This window comes from Antedon mediterranea, chromosome 2 (assembly GCF_964355755.1).
Source record: "Antedon mediterranea chromosome 2, ecAntMedi1.1, whole genome shotgun sequence".
Lineage (NCBI taxonomy): Eukaryota > Metazoa > Echinodermata > Crinoidea > Comatulida > Antedonidae > Antedon > Antedon mediterranea.
This window is the reverse complement of record NC_092671.1, coordinates 7,776,965-7,798,588: the sequence shown is the minus strand read 5'-3', so window position 1 is coordinate 7,798,588 and position 21,624 is coordinate 7,776,965. Positions and strand designations below refer to the sequence as shown.

Below are 21,624 nucleotides of genomic sequence, written 5' to 3'. Positions count from 1 at the left end.
AATTACCTGATAAAACCGCCATTTAAAGAAAAAAAAAACAATCGGATGCCCATTGACTGAAGTCGTTGTATCTAATCAGGAAAGAAGAAAGAATAAATTTACTTAATTTTTGTCTTTCCTTGTTATATTTGTTTATACATTGTTTTTTTTTCTTGTTTTTTTTTTTGGTGGGAGGGGGGGGGGGCAAAATTAAAATGATCGAGTCGATGTGTCGATGTTTGTTTAATCTTTATTGTTCATGTTTTGTCCTCTTTAGGCATATTAACACAAAAACTAATATTAAAAAATGGAAAATTCACATAAAAACGATAACAACCAGAAAGAAGTGACCAGCTTTCGGAAAACATTATTCATTTTCATAATGAGAATACTTGCAAAAGAATTAATATTGTTACATTTTATAATGTTTCGTTCATTCTAAACAAATTCCTTAACCAATTACTTTCCTTTCATCCGTGTTACTTTAGACGTATGTTGATTTTTATGATACAGATTTAATTCTATAATGCATGATAATATGTTTATGATGTTTTGATCGATGATTCTGTTCGACTTTCTGGTCAATTAAGCCTAGAACTAAATCTACTGCATTATTATTACATAATGTGTCTTCCTTCCTTCCATTTTCAGACTATGTGTGCTTTAACATTTTTAACTATAGCTTTCCTCCGGTATTATCAACCGAATCAGTTGAATAATACGGTGCCTGCTACAATCCACAAGCAGTTGGTCGCAAGTAAAGTTAGTTCATTTCATCTATATGTATTAAACTTTCTGTATCTACACGTGGACTTGCAACGCTTGGGGGAGTACCAAGTTAGCGACTGAGCACGTTCGTGCCTATAAGTAATTAAGCCCGGTAGGATGACGGGTTACTCTACTACATGGCAGGTGTCCATAGAGTTTGTAATCACTGTTATAAGAAGGTATGATGAAGAAGCCACTCCAAACCGTCCTATTTTCCGATTTTTAGTCAGCTTACCTTAAAATCTATCCGTTGCAATGTACATCCGGCAGTGTAAGATTTATAACTTTACCATTTAGCATCTGCAGAAAAACGGTTAATTCAAAACACTAAATACTTGGACTGAAACGACCTGTACCACTTCACGGCCCAATATGCTAATCATAGCATAAACACTGGAAAACACTACCTCGAGTAAATAATATTCATAGAAAAATAAATGCGTTCGCATCGAGAGCTATAGGGAGGGAACACACTGTTGTGTGTCGCTGAAGCAGAGACCAACACATACGGTAACATTACAGGAACTAAGCCTAACTACCAGTATTATATCATTTTTTTTTATTTCAGATACCGCTAATGAATGCTTTCTATGAGGCTATTAAACTGATATTCATCATTTCTGCCTGCAGGTTGAATGTATTTTGAAAAACATACACCCACTATTTTTATCAGTGATTTGGGTATAATGGCTAGATATATGTATAATGGATAGATGTATATATATATATAATTGATATATCTTAATTCCATTTGTAAATTTAGCTACAGGAAATTTTTGGTAAGTTTATCTAATTATTTTTTAATCTTAATTATTAATCTTAATATTTAGGAATATTTCTAATATTTCGTTTCTAAATTTGTATGTATGTTGTCATACGACGTCATTTAAAAGTATTTTTGATTTCATCCGTTAACATATACAAGAAATAAAAGTAACGGTACCAAAAATTACATAACTTAACGCACTATGACACTCAGTATTTCCAATGCGTAGGGCCTACAAAATGGTAACCGGTATTCCATCGATGCTGTAGTAAACAAAAATTGAATTGATGTATTATATATAAATAAATTCATTCTCAACATTGCTACTCTTTAAAAGGCTGCTACACACCCCATAGTACAATAACATTGGAAGATAACTATAGATAAATATACATTTTAGAAATTAGAAATGATAACCATTTATGCGGTCTTTGATAATAAAATAAAAAAAAAATATTAATCCAATTAAATGACGTCATGATCAATAAGAAAAATAAAATCGTTTTGTCGTCACGATATTATTGCTCTTATATAACCTTGGCGTAATTTGATTGGACGTGTGAAAATATTATTTTCTTGCATGAAAACTGTTGTAATTTCTTTTGTTTTACTTAAAAAATATGATTTTAATGGTGACTTTTGATACTGGTCCACTATTGGATCGGGGTGCGGATTCCAAGCGACACTAATCAATGTTTGGCACAAAAGCGAAAATATAATTATCGAACCTTCTCAATAGGTACTTAATGTAATTAGGTAATAAAACTCATCATTCCATTTAAAGAATTCGGTGAATTACAAAGGTGCTATGATGAACATCAAGGGCCCCGCACTAAAGATTTGTATTGTTACGTATGGCGAACAATCCCTTTACAACAATGGGCTCAACTAAAACAACCTTAATCGTTGGGGTCGCTTTTTCAACTCATCTTACAAAGTATGTATTGAGTTTTATAATTACGTCTGCGAATTGTGCGATGCCTGTGTATATTCCAGCATTGGCTAAATGACTCTCGCGGGACCTGACTTTGTCTTCTGAAACTCTATAACTAAATCCATTATTACGGTAGAGATTCGTTGAATACACTCACTTATGAGTCAAAGCGCCGAAGCATCGACACTTCCCGAGTTGACTTGTGTTACGCATAACGATAAATTCAACCGCTTTACTTGGAATAAATCTAACGAATTATTTTACTTTTTTACCAAAGTTTGATTAGGGTTTTAAACAATAAAACGCACAAATTTGGAACATTTTTCCAACTTTTTAACGATAATCGTTACGAGATACAAGATAATTTTTAAAAGAGTCAGGACAATGTCGGATGGTATTGGACAGGTTACTTTAACAAAGGAAACATTAAAATTTAAAGAAACTTCTGGCTGGAGAATTTCAGAAACACGGGAACGAGAAGCACACAAAAAAATAATTGAGCCAACGTCCCAGTCTAAAGGCACAGTTATGTCAGCTCCGATTTTACATCGACCTTTCTTGGATTCACCGCCACCACAGCCAGCTCCAATGCCAGTAGTCGCCCCGATGCCTGTGTACCTGGACACCGACCCTAGGCTACCGTGCCCTCTTGAATCTCCAAGGTCTTCCCCTAGCTCGGTTATCTTGGACGCTTCTGAAACCAACTCGAATATCTCTGAATCGGACTTTATGACAGAGACACACGCTTGTAAACAGAAACAACTGGAACTTAATTATGATGATTCAGATGTACTTAAAACAAATATTGATAATAACAACTCAGAGTTATCATCTCAACATTTAAAAGGTGAGTACAAAATAGTTTACCACTTCTATATGTTAAAAACTGATTCTAGAACTATCTAAGTAGGGCCTACAATTTGTTACAGCTTATTGAATATTGTCCAAAGACCTATATCGATACTTATCATTAATAGAAAAGCTGTAATACGAAATATTACTGTACCGTAAGTTCTAGAATGTTCAAAATGCATATTTATATTTCAATCTTCCTGCATAATAAAAATATATTTTTACATTTGTGTGAGAGAAAACAAAAGTTGTCATCTTGTGATATACTTATTCAATCACTTTTCTATTGATTTGCTATTTTTATTTTTTCCCTGTTTTTGAGAGTTTGTAAATAATGTTTTGAGAAAGTAAAAATAGGAAACGTATATTATACAAAAGGTAATGGCTTATTAATAACTTCAGACAATTGTACTTGGGCCTACTAATATTATACAAACAGTTGTGTTATGATGACATTATAGAATGTTTTGGGGAACAAAATTCCAGTTTTATGTACATCGCAAATAAAATGTAGGGCTAATAGATATCTGTTATGATCACGATTCCCTAACAAATTTTTTAAATGATCATTCCTTTCATTAAATATTATTATTTTTATAGCTACTTCATAAAACTTAAAGCTACTTCATAAAACTTAAAGCATTTAATATAATAGTTGATTTATATATTTGTTTTTACCTAGGCCTACTGGTGTATAATAAATAACAATTTTTAATGTTTCAATCCAAATTTAGTCTAGATCTTTAATCTAATTTATATATATATATATATATATATATATATATATATATATATATATATATATATATATATATATATATATATATATATATATATATATATATTTTATCGACATTGAAAATATATAATTATTTGATATCATTTAAATTATTCTCAACGAATCATTATTTTCTCAAATTAATTCTTTTTTCTTTGGAATTCACTAATTTACAAATACTTTAATAGTAATTAAGCCATTTTGGTTAGACCACATTGGCGTATCTTTAATGATCACATACTCATTAATGTATTTTAAATCATTTTTCCACATAATCACGAGTAAATCTCTTGTTACACCAACATGTGGCTTTTCTAGTACACATTGAATTAACATAACTCATGAAAATTAAGTTTATAAATATGCGTTGGTGTAAAATAATTATTTTAATTGATGTATAATTGTTTAAGTAGTAATTACATAAACGCCCACTTTAGATTTTATCAATGATAAATCGTTTTTAAAGTGTTCATCGTAGAATCTCGATGCAGGTTTTTCGTTTCTTCGTGGTTTTCTTTCGTTCGGGTTCTTAAAAAAGTGAATGTCAAACTCATTATTACATCGTATACCAAATATAGAATTATGTCTCATTTGAATACTCAAACAATTACAACCAACATTTCAACAGTTTGTCCTTAAAAAATTGTCAGATTTGATTACTAAAGTTTCTTAAGAAGGTTTGTGATAACCAAAAGGGCTAAATTTATACAATATACAACTTTAAATGGATTCAAAAGTTAGCAAGTTTTGTGTAAATTCTGTTGCAGCAAGTGATCTACTAGATGGGCAGCCTAGGCGTTATCGAACAGCGTTTACAAGGGAGCAGATCGGGCGGCTAGAAAAGGAATTTTGCCGTGAGAACTATGTATCAAGACCACGAAGATGTGAACTAGCAGCCTCTCTCAACCTTCCAGAGACAACTATTAAGGTAGATAATGTTAACTTGTTAATTTTTCATACCAATGTAATTTAATAATAATGTCCTCAGCAAAATACTACTCCAATTCTTCATACAAATATGTAATTGCTTTAAACGGTACCGGTACTATACCTATCTATGTATAGCATTCTTTTTCCTTTTTTCTTCTATCTGTTATTTTAGAATAAAAAATCCAGACGAATTATATTTAGTTTTATTACAATTTCTAAAATCTCGATCCTCAAACGAATCTTGTTCAAATTTTGTTATAGACTGGAAAAGTTATAATTATTTGCTTCCTTTTCTTTTTCTTGTATATATCTTTAAAACAAGGTTGTTTAACATGCACAAATGTTCAAACTCTCAATACACAGTTTCTATGATTCTTATTGTTTGCATACATGTTTCACAATGTTTTAAATTGGTTAAAGAAATGAGAATAATATAAGAAAAGTAGTATTTTTATAGATTAATACATAGTTTTCTAGTTGATTTTGTTTTTAATTCAAATGTTTACGTTGGCCACATGCAAGGTGTTTGTCCCTATGTCACAATAAGTGATAATAATCATCATGGGCAGTTTTTGGACTCGATCTTTTAAATAATATAATTTGAATAACAACTTCATTAACACATCACTGGTTTAGACTTATTGTAGGAAGGACATGTCCCTTTTTTCAATGACATAACGATTTAAAATCTGATACTTTGATTGGAATGAAGTACTGTATTTGGTGTGTTACCCTTGTTTTATACCTAGCAACCATTCTTGTCTAAATGACATCTTGGCAAGGAAGTGTGGGCGAAGAGTAACGTTCCTTAGGCTACCATATAAAACATATTTAGGCCTAATCCAATATCATGATTGTGGAATAAAAATAACATTTATATGCATATTAATATACAATTAAATTATTTATAGGGACCTACAATACACGATAAACACATATAAAAATACGACAATGATTTGTTCATGCACGTGAATGAATACCGTTATTTAATTAACAAAATTATGACTATAATACTAACATAATAATAAGCAAATTAATTCGAAGAAATTCATGACAATAAATACTAAAAGGATGTTCAAATATGCTATCTATGATTAACAATAATATTAATTCGTAATGTGGTGCAATAAAATTATTTTGATTGTAGAATATACATAGTGCAAAAATAAAAACTTAACGAATCGATATAAAGCACAAAAGAAAATTAATATATTGGCCTAATTAAATACCACAAAAGTGCCAATAATAATGTTATCTCTGGAATGAATAGATTGATAGTTCTTTTTCTTGTTGACACATACTCATTAATATCTGGTAATATTGTTTTACATTAATATTCTCTAACAAGTGTTTGTATTGGCGTTAACATACACATAATAGACCTACTTTTCTGAGGTTATCATGTTCTGTTATAAGTGTTTCGCACTTTCTACAAATAACATTTTATTCAAATTACGCCTCCAAATAATAAAAGTAAACTAATAACAATACATTGACAAAGAAATAAAATAAAAAAAGAGAAAATGTTCATGCAAATGCTGTTTAGAAAAAAAATTAAAAAAATTTATAGAAAAGTAATATAATGGAAGATAGATAGTGTACTAACCCTATTTTATTTAGTCTGTATATATAGTTTATGCATTTGAGAATAAATGTGGGAAACCTCCACCAAAGAGGTAAAAAAGAAATAACATTTAATTTGAGCAATTTGTAGTAGGGCGGCCAATATCACAACAAAACGGGGTGTGTTTTTTTTGTGATTTAATTTATGCCCATCCATTCCAATGTTATGATTCCGATCATCAGGTCTACAAATATAATATCATTGTGATCAATATTAATCCAAAGGCAATTTACTGGGGAAAAATGACAATGCTGTGGATATCAATGGGTGGATCTCAATGGGGATACAAAATAAAATAAGCAAAAAGCTAAATCAAAACGATAAAGTAAAACAGCCAAAAAAATTAGCAGAGCTTTCGTGCAACACTAGCTCTTCATTGTGATCAATATCATAACTTTTTGATAATTAAAAAAACATCAAAGTTATAAATAACGATAAACATGATTTTTTAGTATCTATTTTGCCTTTTTATTCTATAAATAATATAATCATACACTAGTGTATAATTATAAAACAACAGAGAAATATATATTCGTTAACGAAACCTTTTCATCACACGCGTTTTAATAGAATAGAAGAAAGCGGAGACAAGCTCTAACATATACTTCAATTATTATGTCGTTCATTACGATTATGATAATTAATTTACTGTAATATTGTTTTTAATATGGTGCTTAGTATGTATATAAGCCAATAAAATACTCTCGTTCGTTATAGATTTAGTTTAGGTTGCCCGTGGCGGTAATAAAGATAGTATAAGGTGCATGTCACCGCCTGTCTTTGGTCAAACCTGAGGCGTTATGCATTATCAGTCGTTATAGGTATTAGTACCATCATGTTTCATAATGACTATAATAAAGACGTTTCTAAAAGGCCACCTCATGATATCGAATAATGTAATTTATGTTATACGCAACATAATAGAAAAAAGCACGTTGAAACGGAAGGTGTATAGTTGATCTGACGAATAATAATAATTAATGGTTTGTTTGTCACAAGTCCCATACAATTATTCAGTGACACAAACGTTGACCCGTGCATTTAAAAGCTGTTAAATCATACGAAATGTGTACGTGTGCGCAAACATGTTGTCTCTTTCTCTGATGAACTATCATGTTCAAGTTTTGCATATTCAGTTATCCTCTTCATTGATCATTTCATTAGTTTTCTTATAGTTTAATTTGTTGATAGTTTCGTACTAAAATTTCTTTTCTTTTTTAATATATACAATATATGATAGTATCATGTGATTCGTCCATGTGATCAAATTAGATAAATAACGTTTGAATCAAATCATGGCCGAAGATTACTTAAATAACATAATTCTAATTAAATATTATTAGAGGGGTGTTTTTTAGGCATACAGTTTTCTCCATTTTTGGAATTTTTTTTTCTTTTACAAATCATGTTTTTAAAATGGAATACACTAATTTCACCAATTAAGCCCAGGGCTATAGAAAGTATGATTTCATCTTGTGATGACATACCGTAGCTTGCTCAGTGGATGCTTGGTAAATTTTAAATTTGAAATAAGGACTGTGGTGTAAAATGCTAGAATTAAATAATTGAATTCACTAAAGCAAGACAGCTCTTAGTACATTGTCAGATGTGTGTTATAAATTATTCGTCTTTGTCTGACCCCCAGAACGTTCAAAACTTACTCTCGTACTTCTTAGGCTAATTGACTTTGTTAATGCCAAGGATCTTAAATTCGACGAAGTAGTTGATAAGGGTTTCATATCAAAGTGCCACTAGCTGTGCGAAGAGATTGGCTAGTGGCACGTGTACGTGTAATTAGCCAGAATTCTACGGTGCTTTAGAACAATCAACCGTCATTACCGAAGTTATCACAATAGTTAATAGATTCTAATAATAACATAATTTATGGTCGTTATTTTGTTTCAAGTGCAATTCCTGTTCTGATATCAGTTACCATTTTAACATGTTCCATTGTTGTGTGTGTTAAGGGTTAGCTTGCTTAGTTAGTCTTTACCATTAAAATGTGGATTTATATTTATAACTATATTTACAAGGCTTAATAAAAAGCGGTGTAATGAGTGCTGTTTATTGTAATTCAGTGTTAAATGTATTTTATCATATCAACTTAAACTTCTAAAATAAGGCAAAATGTAAACTAAAATTTTTTAATAAACAACCGTTCCAGTTCTTAAAACAAAACGAACGACTGTATGGTTTTACGGATATTTTGGCCATGGGGCTCAAACTACCTCCATGGCTCAAATATACTGGGAAGTGTTTTTCTCTTCCTTAGTAAAAATAACAACGATATGTTTCACAGGTTGTTTATTTCAGTGAATCTTGCAATATTTAAGCACACTCTGATGTGTTTAATTAGTATTTAAATTTTTTCTTTGTAAGGTATGGTTTCAAAACCGGCGGATGAAGGACAAGCGACAAAGGATGTCGATGACATGTGGATGGCCACACCATCACCTTGATCCCCACCTCTACTCAATGCTACTTGCAGCCAGACCCCCATTCACCCCATCAGCCACAGGAGCATTTCACTATTATCCTGGCCTACACCCAAGTCCAGCGACAACAGACCTATACAGCAGTTATGCCATGCAACTTCGCAGTAGAGCTGAGATACTTCGATGTCTGTCTTATCCCTACCCTCAGCTTCCAGTCGCCGGACCACCAACCACCGAGCATACAACTAGCCCGTCCAGTAGTAGCACAAGTAGTATCATATTCCCTAGCCCTGCAGTGCCAACCCCGTGTGTTGTACATCATGGGTGTAGTGGACACTCGCATACCAGTCCATCTTCACTTGGTTTACCAACTTTAGAATCACGATTAACGCCAAGTCGACATCCTCTCAACTCATCATCTTTCTAAGAATATTATTGTGTTTAATAGATTGTAAACAATAACTGTAAATAGCGTTCATTTACATGTAATAAGTAAGACTTATTCTGCTTTAGAAAATGCTTAAAATGTATAATATTTGCGATAATATTGTTATTCATTATAAAAGTTGATATGTAGGATGTAAGTAAGCTCTCAATAAAACCTTTAACGAATATAAAACTGTAACAATGTTCAAAAGGCGACCTCAATCATAAAGGTCGATCAAAAGATACTGGTTATTAGCAAACTAGTATTAATTGAGTATAAGTTATACATCGATCTCGATAAATTACAAATAGTATGTAAATACTTAGTATTGGTCTAAATCCATTATGGGTGCTTAACTTTCCGAAAGGTATTCCAACGAAATATAAATAAAACATCTTTACATCGCCCAGGTCAATATAAGTTTGCTAGTGATATAAATAGGTAGAAGTTATAGGCCTAACTATAAATGCTATATTGTTGGCGAGATGGGACATCCAATGACCGCTAGCAGAACACACATCGGAAGATAGAAATAAAGGTACTTAAGAAAACCAAAATAACACAATTTTCATAATTACTATTTTAGAAAATATACATGTATTCTCACACGAGGTCGTATTTAAATTTCATTATTTCTCGAAATAAGTCAACTTTTTCGTCTGATGATTGCTAGACACAAGATAACAATCTTCAACTAATGAAAATAATTTTCTTAAATATGTTTTAAGCACATAATGATAAGAATCGTAATTGAAGGTTTAGTTTAGCTCAGTTATATTGTAATTTATTACCAATATTGTATGATACCAATTTAAGACGGTATGATGTGCTGTGACGCCCAGAGGCAAATGATAACATCAACTTTCTGTCTCGTCATGGTCACTAACTAACTAGCGCCCCCTTGACATATTGTAAAATACACTCAGCAGAGGTGTATCCCGTGGGTCGAATTAAACTGTAACTTCAGTATTAAGAGCTTCTGCTTTACTACAAATTTTATCTGTAATTATTGTAAATATTTTGTGAATATCTTGTATTCAATAAATAAATACTTATTATAGCTGAATTGGTTCCGTCTTGCAAATTGTTCTGTGTGTAATTGTGAATACATCTTTTGTGGGCGAAATATCATTTGTAATCTAATATATAAGTATAGGCCTATCGCATCAATGGCATTCTAACAATCTTTTTTCGTTTATTTGTAAGCGCGGTCTGAGAGGGTTGTCATTGTCATGCGGTTAACGGTTATAAAAACAATACAAAACAGAACATTGTATATTTATTATAATGTCCTGAAACTTCACAACAAACAGATCGAACGAAATAAATCGAATACATCTTACTCCAGTACAGTAAAAACATTATAGCCGTTGTTGTTATGTTGTTATGTTCCCATTGATAGTGTTCCAATGTGATAGAAGAAAGAGAGCATTCCAACTGCCAAATTTGATTTATAAGCAGCCTACATAGTAAATTATATTTTTTATTTATTTTTTATTACAATGTTATCTAAATAAATGTTAAGGAAATAATTAAGTAGATGATGTAATGGTGTGAATTTATAAGGTACTCATGAAAACATGCTTCATGGAACCGATAACTCCACGATTTCCGCGTACAAGTAGAACACACGCACAACCGAGACTATACTCGCGAATGACAAGCCGCCAAGCTGTTAGAACATTTCCCGGCAAGAAAATGATATTTTACATAAAAGTTGATATTTCTCACTTACTAGCAAATTTACTATAATACATCCATTTAAATACGGATTAAACTGTTTTTGTTGTAAATTATAAGATAAACATTAATGTTAGTATTGCTGCGTGTAAATTAACACCTTGCAATCTAAACAGTATAGGTAATGAGGCTAGACCGTGAACAAATTTACACGCTGCTTGATTGATTGAAAGAATTGTTGTATATCAGTAATTTGAAAAATACTGATATGATAGTACAAACTAATCTTCATAGTCATTATGAAAATATTCTATTAATTATGATGTGAGATATGTTTTATTGCTCACTTGTCCTTCATCAGAGTTCTGTCAACGTTCACATCATCATTACATCGTTCTCTGTGCTTATTTCTTCATTATCATTCTACTTAATTTATAGTGTAATATATCTTAATATATATTTTGTTTTTAATGTTGTAGCAGGAATCTTTTATGTTAGAGTTACATATTGTATTTATTATACCAAAGATCTAGCTTAATTTGTCAAACAAAAAAAACACAAACACAATAAGACGAATTTTCATTTGAATTTCTTTTTCTTTTTTCTCTATTATATTTTTTTTATAAATCCAAAAGCAAATTACTAAAAAAAATTACAATTCTGTTGGTGTCAGTCGTTGGATCTCAATGGAGATACAAAATAATTTAATAAGCAAAAAGCTAAATCGAAACAACCAGGTAAAATTTGCAGAACTTTTGGGCAACAGTGTCCTTCCTAATATTATAGGAATTCGGACTTGACGGATGCTACGGAAATAATGTTTAGCGTTTCTAACAAGTTAAATGAACCATTTATTAGCAATGTTGAAAAAGAAATATAGAAACTAAATACCAATAGTAATGATAATAACATAAATATGTAGTCTTTTGTTGAAAATCTTTAATTAACTAACTAAACATTATAGGTTATCTTTTTAAAACAACAATAGACAAAATGTATTATAAATACCTATTCGAAAAGCCATACAATTATTACCATCAAACTGCACAGTCATTGGCCTACTGAAAATTAAAGAAATAAAATTCAAAATATGGAATGTTATGTAATCAAATAAGATAAAAGGTATACCGATAGGCCCTAATCATATTTTTTAAAGATTTACTGGTATTGAATATGACTCAATAAAATGAACATCCAAATTGAGAAGTTATTCATTTTTAACCCCAACACAAACCAATCATTCATTCCAAATTAATAAATCAATAACTGTTTTTTGATTGAGACTCTTTCAATTTAGCAAACAAAAAACTAAGAATTTTAATATCAGAATGTAATTAGAAATTACAAATAAACTATAATGAATGGTTAGAATTTATGTTCTTTAATCTATACATATATTTTTGTGTGAAGTTTTCAATCAAAAACAGAAAAACTAAGATTTTAGAATATCAAAATCTCTGAAAATCAAAAAACTGATAAAAGTTTAAAATTTATATATGTCATTCTTATATTTAGTTGGTTAAATTTTCAGTAGAAAACAGAAAAACTAAGAACTTGAATGTTAAAATATCTGAAAATCAACAAAACTGATAACAGATTAGAATTTTGCTTTTTCTTCTTAGACATTTTTTAGTAACGTTTTCAATATTTTTCGGATGTATGGAAAACAGGAAAGGAATTAAAACTGTAAAATCAATCGAGATAAAAATGTATACTTTGCTATAATCTAGTGTATTTTGTTTTACGTTTATTTGATCTTTTTCCTAAACATAATAATAGAAACCGGTAGTTATTTTACACAATATTACCAAAGTTATACAACAATGGTCTACTTATGTCTTTGCTATATCCTTCCTGAAACTCTCAGTGTGCTTAATGCTTCATTAGCTGATGATGCTTAAAATAAAATATCAGAACTTCTTATTTTAGAACTATTTTATCTTTTATAATCTGTAATAAAAGACATTATAGACGTGAAAACATTCTCGTTGGGATGAAACGAAAAGCAAATAAATGAGATAGATATTGGCAAACTGTTAATGTCGACAGTGGAGTAACTAAATGATAAACACTGGTTATCCAGACTCATCTATCACGATTAGTATAATAAAAACTTTGTCGAGAGTATTGTATCATTAGTAAAGATGTAATACTTAGAGTCGCCAACTAAATACACCCTATAGACTATAGAAAGACTATTAACTCGAAGGAATAGTCATATCTTAGCGTAATATTTGTATTACAGCTCTTTGAGTGCCATTACAGTCTTATCATCATTATTTATTTCCCAAGATAATGCTTTCTATTAATTATTCACATTTACTCAACAGATCTATCGCAAACGATACGATGTGTATTTAATCCAACTCGGATGATATCGTGACGCGTCGAAATAGCGTATAGAACTCATAAGCTGCGCAATTCGATACTGCGCAATTTACAAACACGTTTTTCAATTTTAACACACTCGTGCTTTTTTTTATATATCAACAAGCCCTAGAGCAAAACAGATTTGGAAGTTCTTATGAAATATTGCCTCCATTATAGCCTCATAAGAACTCCTCTACGTAGAAAGGGCCCCAAATTAATATCGGTAATAAAACTCTATTTTCTGCGCCAACAACCATTAAAAAACCGCTTTTCTGTCACAAAAACCAGCCATTACTGCATGGACCGTCATCTCTTTATGTGTGATAAACGGACATTAAGAGCGCACAACTAATCACAGCGTGATTAGATAATGTCAATGATTACAGACACTCTATAGACTAGCTAATGTTGTTTTTCTTTTAAATCACACAAATCAAATTAACGGCATAAAACGTCAGTTACATCTCGTGCAAAATAAACGACGTTGATAGTAGTATAGCGACGAATGTCCCCTAATTGATTAATTGTATTTAAATTTTCAATTACAGTTATAAGAACCGTACATGCCATTGCGTCGAAATTGTATCATGTGTGATATCTATTTCTAATTAATACTACTTAGCGAACCATAACGTATACTTTTTTCCGCATCTTGCGTCTCCCATTATCATAACACATTGACGTGAAGAAAACGACTAAATGTTACTGAAATATTTATATCTAATACGACAAACATCTCACGGGAGTAACATAGTGATAATAAGTAGTGAACGAACCAGTCAAATAGACTCATATATGTTTAATTTTTATCTATTTTTTTTCTGTTTGTATATCGCTATCTTTACATTGGTTTTCACTTCGTCGATGTACCGAATTAATTATTAACCAATTAATTTAGTTTTCCTATCATTATTTCAGGAACATGTTAAATCGATATTTTTCTTTTGGTTAATCATTACATTTTAAAATAGATATTATGTTTAGTTGAATTATGAATTCAAAAATATAGTAATAATACATAGTTTATAGTTTTATAAGAGTTTATCTTATATTTTGATATCACATAAATAGGCCTAATTACTATTATCGTTTTATTTTAGCATCACAAAACATGTCATCAAATGAGATTCGAAATCTGGTCGTCTATAAACTGTTGTCTACTCATTACTTCAGGAACATGTTAAATCTATATTTTTCTTTTGGTTAATCATTACATTTTAAAATAGTTATTATGTTCAGTTTAATTATGAATTTAAAAATTATCAATAATATATATATATTTAAAAGTTTATCTTATATTTCGATATCACATAAATAGGCCTAATTATTATTAACTTATCGTTTTATTTTTGAGTCATAAAACATTTCATCCAAATGAGAATCGAAATCTGGTCATCTATAAATTGTTTGTTCCTTTTTGTAATCTTTTTCGTTATTTGGATCTATCAATGTATTTTGCTTGTTTGTTTTTTATAACAACATTAGGCTATTGCCTATAAGAATAAAATGCTAATAAAATGATAATAAAATATGTATACATATTTAACTGTATTTAAGATTTATAAACCTATAATGAATTACAAGTTAAATCAATTGTTAGGCGTAATTGGCTTACATTTGAAAAGATCTTTGTAACTGTAAACATGGCGCTATGTACGGTACATTTTTGTTATTTCTATTGATTTATTATGCTTATGTGATTGACACAGAATTACTATATTATTATTATTTTACAATCTTTCTCATTCACATTATTCTGTTCCCTTTAATTAAATACCAGTAGGTCAGTCTTATTATCTTATTATAGTTGTTATGATTGCTTGGAATATTTATTATAGGCCTACTACTTATTTTTTGTCAAGTTATTTTGGTAATTACCACAATAAGAGACAACTAAGTATAATCGATGAGCCCTGAATTGATACGTTCATCAGCAGGACTACAGTAGGCCTAAAATATCAACATCATATTTCCTTAAAGCTCTGTCTACACTATCAAACTAGTTTGACAAAAAAGTGTGATGTGCACATATATGTTAGTGCTATGCCCAAATATGGTGGTGATATGACATCATCATCTCTATATATGGGAACATCACATGTTTTTGTCACAAAAAGTTTGATAGTGTAGACAAAGCTTTATTTTGTTATCGTCTGCTTATAACCTTCATACAAAGTCACGATAACATATCTTTATCGTGCAATATCCTCATTAATGTTCAGCTTCGTCCATTAATGTACCTAATGCCTAATGGACATAAGTGTAAACATTTTAAAACACCTTATCATCTAATATTATTAGTATAGTAATTACGTTTATGTTGAGAATTCAATTCAATTTATATACTACAACTACCACAATCCAGTACATGAGGATGCATATTTTAAGATCTGAGCAGATCACAGATCTTTAAGTTAATAAGAAACCTTAGAAAATAATAAATATTTACAATAAACACCAGTGAATAAATAAATAAGTAAATAAATAAATAAGACAGTAGGCCTATACAAAAAATAATTCAATATTTTATATATTGGATGTATAATATAAGCAAACAAACATACAAAGCCTTATCATACAGCGTGTTTAATATTGTTTGTTTTGTCATAAAAACAATATCTATGACAGGATTCCATAGACGAAAGAGAACACCTTCAACGGTAGAATTTAAGACTTTGATTGATTATTCTAGAGGCAGCAATCACCGCAAGTTTGCATTATATCTGCTATTTCATTTCGTTACCTATTGTCAACATCAAAGAACTATTTCCAAACGGTTTTACTATTCAAGATCAAGGATGGGATTCCAGTACAAAGAATTGCTCACTTTATAACTGTTGGGAAAACTCCTTAAGTTAGTCGGTACTTTAAGATGGTCTATTACAAAACAAGTAGATTTTCACAGGCTTAGGAGTAATTAAAATGTACCTGTAATCATGATTTAGTTTAAACAATAGCTAAGGTTGTTATTTACGGTTAATGATCAAGGAGGCCGTTAGATTTAATAATTACTATCTTGTATACCAAACAAAAGATCAAAGCGTCCGACCGTGGAATACCTTTACAATCTTCCCATACGCCAAGCCATGTACTTACTTTTCTATGACCCAGCTAACTGGTGATATTGACGACAAAGTCTTCAATTTAGGATTATAATCTATTATTTAAATTATTTATCTAATGTTTGCGGTACACTATGATTTCTATAAGAAGTAAATAAAGTTAAGAAAGTCTTGAAGTTTCAGTTGTTGCACTACCGGTACTCAGCAGCAGAAAGTAAAAAAAAAACATTATTAAATCATCCTCTACAGAACAAATACTGTGTGATTTGAATTGAATTTTCTTATAGTTTTATTGTTTTTTATTGTTTAAGTTATTAATACTATATATGCAAAGTTGGATTGGGACATTATTTCCATGACTTGACTCCATTACTCTAGTGACACAATTCTCGCTATTCAACAAATAATACAAAACATTCATTTTGTTCACATTACTGCTCAAAAGTAAACGTGTACTTAATTCAAGAACAGTGACACGAGGCAGGCTCGGTACGTCGGTGAACATTCTCATTGCGTTTCTCAATCTTCTTAAAGTTTTTTTTTCTAATTGAACGTGAGATAGAACGATTTAAATATAAAATAGAACGTTGGTGCAGTAAATGCTTTGGGTTATACAAAAATAATCAGAGAACGCCCAGGTGTGTGATAAGGTATAATACCGTATACCGTAAAAAAGAAATCAACATGGTTTCATTTTCAGTACAAAAAGTACAAAAGAACAACATTTAACGGTATTTATTTGTACATTTCAGAAACTTAAACGAGACTTATTTGATCAATTTTAAAGAAAAAACGTTATGATAACTTTCGCTGTTAGATTAATATAAATCCTTGTACACAAATTAATTAGGCTGTACTCAGAATTAAGAAAACATGTGTATCTAAGAATCCTAATTAGTTACATTCTTCTAAATGATTCATATCATTAATTAATAATACGGTTAAATAAACTGATAAAAGAAAGACGACTTATCGAAACAGTCATAAGAAATCGTCATCTTACTTATCCAATGACGACATTAGTATCATTCTGCTCGGTTGTTGAACTACTTTGAAATGACGCAAACCTAACATTTTCAACACATCGAGAATTATCACTGAGCCATCCGACAAGTGTCGCGCATAACTAACTTATAACTAACTTATAGGCGCATAATACTGTTGATGTGAATCATGTTATTTTATAATTCACACCAATTTCCAACGGCTTTTAACAAATAAAAAGAAGACTAAATTTGTGTCAAGGAAAGATGATTAAATTTCAATGTTTTCTTTTTTTTTTAAACTTCATCACTTTTACAGATGCGCTGTCGTCCGATCTAACCAAAAACTTGAAAAAACTATCAGGAAAAGTTATAATTGTCAAATAATGAGTTTTTGTTGAAAACAAGGCTATGGTGCAATATTGTTCATATAGGCTTACATTTTGTTCTGTTTCAGCGAACGGAAGACGTCTTTCAATCCTTTACGGTATATTATGATTTTCCATTATTTCACACGATATCGCGGTCCGTTAAACAACGGAACAAGTGCTTGATATTAAATCTCGAGTGCTGGCGTTCTTTTAAGAAATTAATTCTGGAAAACTTTTAGACGAAAGATAACACTTTTAGATAATAAAGATATTATAACTTTAGCTCAATGACCCTCAATGGCTTGATTCGCTAATGACTCCGTAGAGAGGGCGGTAATATTAACTGACGACCCTTAATCTACTATTAATTCCACGTTCAATATTGTTTTGACTCAACTCTTTCGTAATTAATACCTGTAAACTAACACACAGAAGCTTGTTTCAAAAATAAGCTAGAGGCATTGGTATAAATGATGCGTTCAAATCCAATCAAAATCATTTACTAATTGGTTTAATTAATCCGTTTAGACCGTCAACAGTCATCAACGAGGAAACGCGACAACGCGTTGGAGTCGAGAATGGCCATATAATACGGTACTAAATTATCACATTTTCAATAGCTAGGCCTAGATAGATTTAGCTTCCTTGTCGACGGCCGGGTAAATTGCTTACCATTAAGCGTATTCTGGTTTCATCAGTACTAAATCTTCATTAAATAAGAATAATTAGACCTATTCGTCAGAAAATGGATGTTAAAGATCAAAGATTCAGGAATTACCATTGACCGCCAGCAAGGAAGTGAAGGACTTTGGTCAAATATAGTTTTCTCATTGACCAATATTGTGTTTTCAAAAGGCAGACTTCTCATATTTGATTTTCATATTGAGGACAGAACTACCGAATATTTATTTCTTCATTTATTTATTTGTTCAAATGGAAAGAGTTGTCGACAGACAAGCTTACCTTAACTTTTAGAAGAATACATTATATAATATTGAAGATAATAACAATGTGCATTGAAAATGCAATAATTAATTTAAATATACCATATTCAAAATTAACATATTAATTTCGTTAGGCCTATATTGCTCTTACCGCACACACAAAAGAGTGGCCACTTGCTCCAGGCCTGGTAGTTATTATCACTAGTCAAACACCTTCGTTATAAAAACAACTTAATACTTCAATCATACACCGATAAAAATTCAATTGTTATAGATACAGTTATCAAAGCGCACGTCCATAGGCCTATTACATATTCAATAGACGAACAAGATAAAATAAAATTGAGATAATAGAAAGTGTGATAGTCAATTATAGTAGGCCAACAATTGCCCACAAAAAAAGCCGAAGAAGAATATTCACTTATAACAAGGCCTCAACGTAAACCATCTTTTATGAAAGACCTTGAGAAAAAAAATATTGTTAACGGACACGTGAAAATAAATAATTGAAACATGTGTCCTTCTAATTCGGGGGTTTTGTTGAACTTGGACAACAATAACAATATGTATCATTTACGTTATTTATTAATGCTGATTGCAAAGAAGACGATTTCTAACGGGTTTTGAAACAATAAAACATAACGTAATAGTTGCAGGAAAAGTTTCTTTTTCTGCGGGTGGTCAAATAATATCATCATTAGAAGCAGAAGAAGTATTTTAAACGTTTGTAGTTTTAATAATGAAATCGAATTTTGTTTGAATTGTCCCTTCAGTAGCAATAAATGCGTGATTTAAGTTCGTCAATTTAGTTATCAGCCAAAATAATGTTTAAATAGACGGTTTAGAACTTCCAGTTCAATTACACGAACAATCTTTTGAACGCGTTTACTGGGCCTATTTTTACGGAACCCGTCGCGGTGCATGCCATCGCGTTACATGCCACAAAGTCAAAACTTTTTACGGAGTGGGCTGCAACTTTTCTTTTTTTAGTAATATGTAAATGAAGAAAAACGTACATTTTATACACGTTTGGGCCGAAAAAAAATTTACGTCGAATGTATCTCACATAGTGCACTTAATCACAACCAGTATTCTAAACCAAGAATTTTTTTAACAACAGTTTCTCTGTAATTTGTTGTTTCAAACGATAACCAATAATTAAACCGTTTTGTTATTATCTTCACATCAATATGCTTCGTAAGCCGCTAATTTTCTGTAAGTCGGTATATTTTAGTCCCGCGGTCTCGTGAATAATTAACGTGTACTAATGGGAATACTTGTGAGTACGTAGGCCGTCGAGAAGAACTTGGCGGTTTTCAATTTATTGTGGATATTTAGAGTAGTCACGCTCGGACGCGTACACGCGATTGAAACATCAAGTTGTACAAGCCGTTGGCTACGATGACATGTCGTTGAAAAAGAAAAAAACAATATAAGACGAGAAAACTTAAGGAAAGGTGCTAAAACAAGGACAGAAATTATATTATTAAATTGAGAAAACTGGCAATTTCAATTTCTCACACCACAGATAATATACAGGTAATGTTATTCAATTGAAGTTTGTATTTGAAAGGTGAGAACAGATCTTTTTATATTGTAATTTGTAACCATTTTTCAATAATTTGAACTGCGTTATCTAAATTGGCCATTTATGTGTATGATTTCGTTTTATACATTAATATAATAGCATTCTGAATATTTCCTTTTGCTCGCGACCACCTCCCTTCAAATAATATCATTGATTTATAGTTTAAAATTTGCAAATTTTGAGCATTGGGCCTGTTTAATCCCGTAAATACGCATTTGAGCATAATATATAAAATATGAAAATTACTACATACGGTATCTCATCAGACAATCTCAATGATTTATACCGTATCGAGTTATTGTTTAAACGCGTCGAAAACAACAACTGTACTGTGTTTATTAAGAAAAGAGTTATTCAAAAGTACACTTAAGCAATGTGACGTTTATATTACTGAATATTATGAAATTGATTTCGTTTTATTTTAATCATTATTGTTTGAATTATTCTTCAGGGGGCTAAATTCTTTCTAAATTTATTAGCATTCGTTACATTGAAATGTTTTTCGGATATGTATACGAATGGCCTTTATACGTTGATGATATTGTGTTGAAGAACACGTGAAAAAATAATATCGTTTTTAACTCTTTCTTATTAATCTCTAAATATACAAGTCCCTCGCCGAGAATCAACACAATTTAATGTCGGACTGATTGAACTATTGAAAAATTAATATAGTCATCCTATTACTTGTCACCTATTGAGAGTGTCATGGGGATAATGAGACCTGGGGGGAACGTGTTTCATCGTAGGATCTGTGCTTCGTCGTAACATTTGACAATTATGCTTCGATGATTCTTGTAATTGTCGTAATGAAGACATCTGTACAGTGAGTCTTGACGACTAGTGTTAACACTGAACGCAATCACTTGGAAAAGATTTGACTAGTACGAGGTGGAGAAAACTTTTAGTCGAACAACTCAATGACTCCCATGCGGATTGAACCACGTCAAAATAGGAGCGTTACAAACGACGGTAAACGCGTTGACCAGAGAAAGCAATTAAATTAAATCTACCTATTTACTAACTGGTAGTATGAACAAAAAAGTAATGGTAAATCGATATCCATAAATATACTATAAGATGTAATAAATTGGTATGTTTAGATAACACAATATGACGTAGAGTGTATTTAA

General features: G+C 30.8%; 1 protein-coding gene across 1 annotated transcript; it reads left to right on the top strand.

Annotated features, from left to right (window-relative positions):
- The first annotated feature begins 2,572 nt into the window (after positions 1-2,572).
- On the top strand, positions 2,573-10,503 carry LOC140039571 (uncharacterized). Its single transcript, XM_072085189.1, has 3 exons — positions 2,573-3,294; positions 4,845-5,005; positions 9,011-10,503. The coding sequence occupies exons 1-3, from the start codon at positions 2,832-2,834 to the stop codon at positions 9,491-9,493; spliced, it is 1,107 nt and encodes a 368-aa protein (XP_071941290.1). The 5' UTR covers positions 2,573-2,831; the 3' UTR covers positions 9,494-10,503.
- The last annotated feature ends 11,121 nt before the right edge of the window (positions 10,504-21,624 follow it).

Coding starts and splice junctions, on each gene's coding strand:
- LOC140039571 (XM_072085189.1), top strand. CDS start 2,832: ATGTCGGATGGTATTGGACAGGTTACTTTAACAAAGGAAACATTAAAA. Junction 3,295..4,844: donor ATCATCTCAACATTTAAAAG/GTGAGTACAAAA, acceptor ATTCTGTTGCAG/CAAGTGATCTACTAGATGGG. Junction 5,006..9,010: donor TTCCAGAGACAACTATTAAG/GTAGATAATGTT, acceptor TTTCTTTGTAAG/GTATGGTTTCAAAACCGGCG.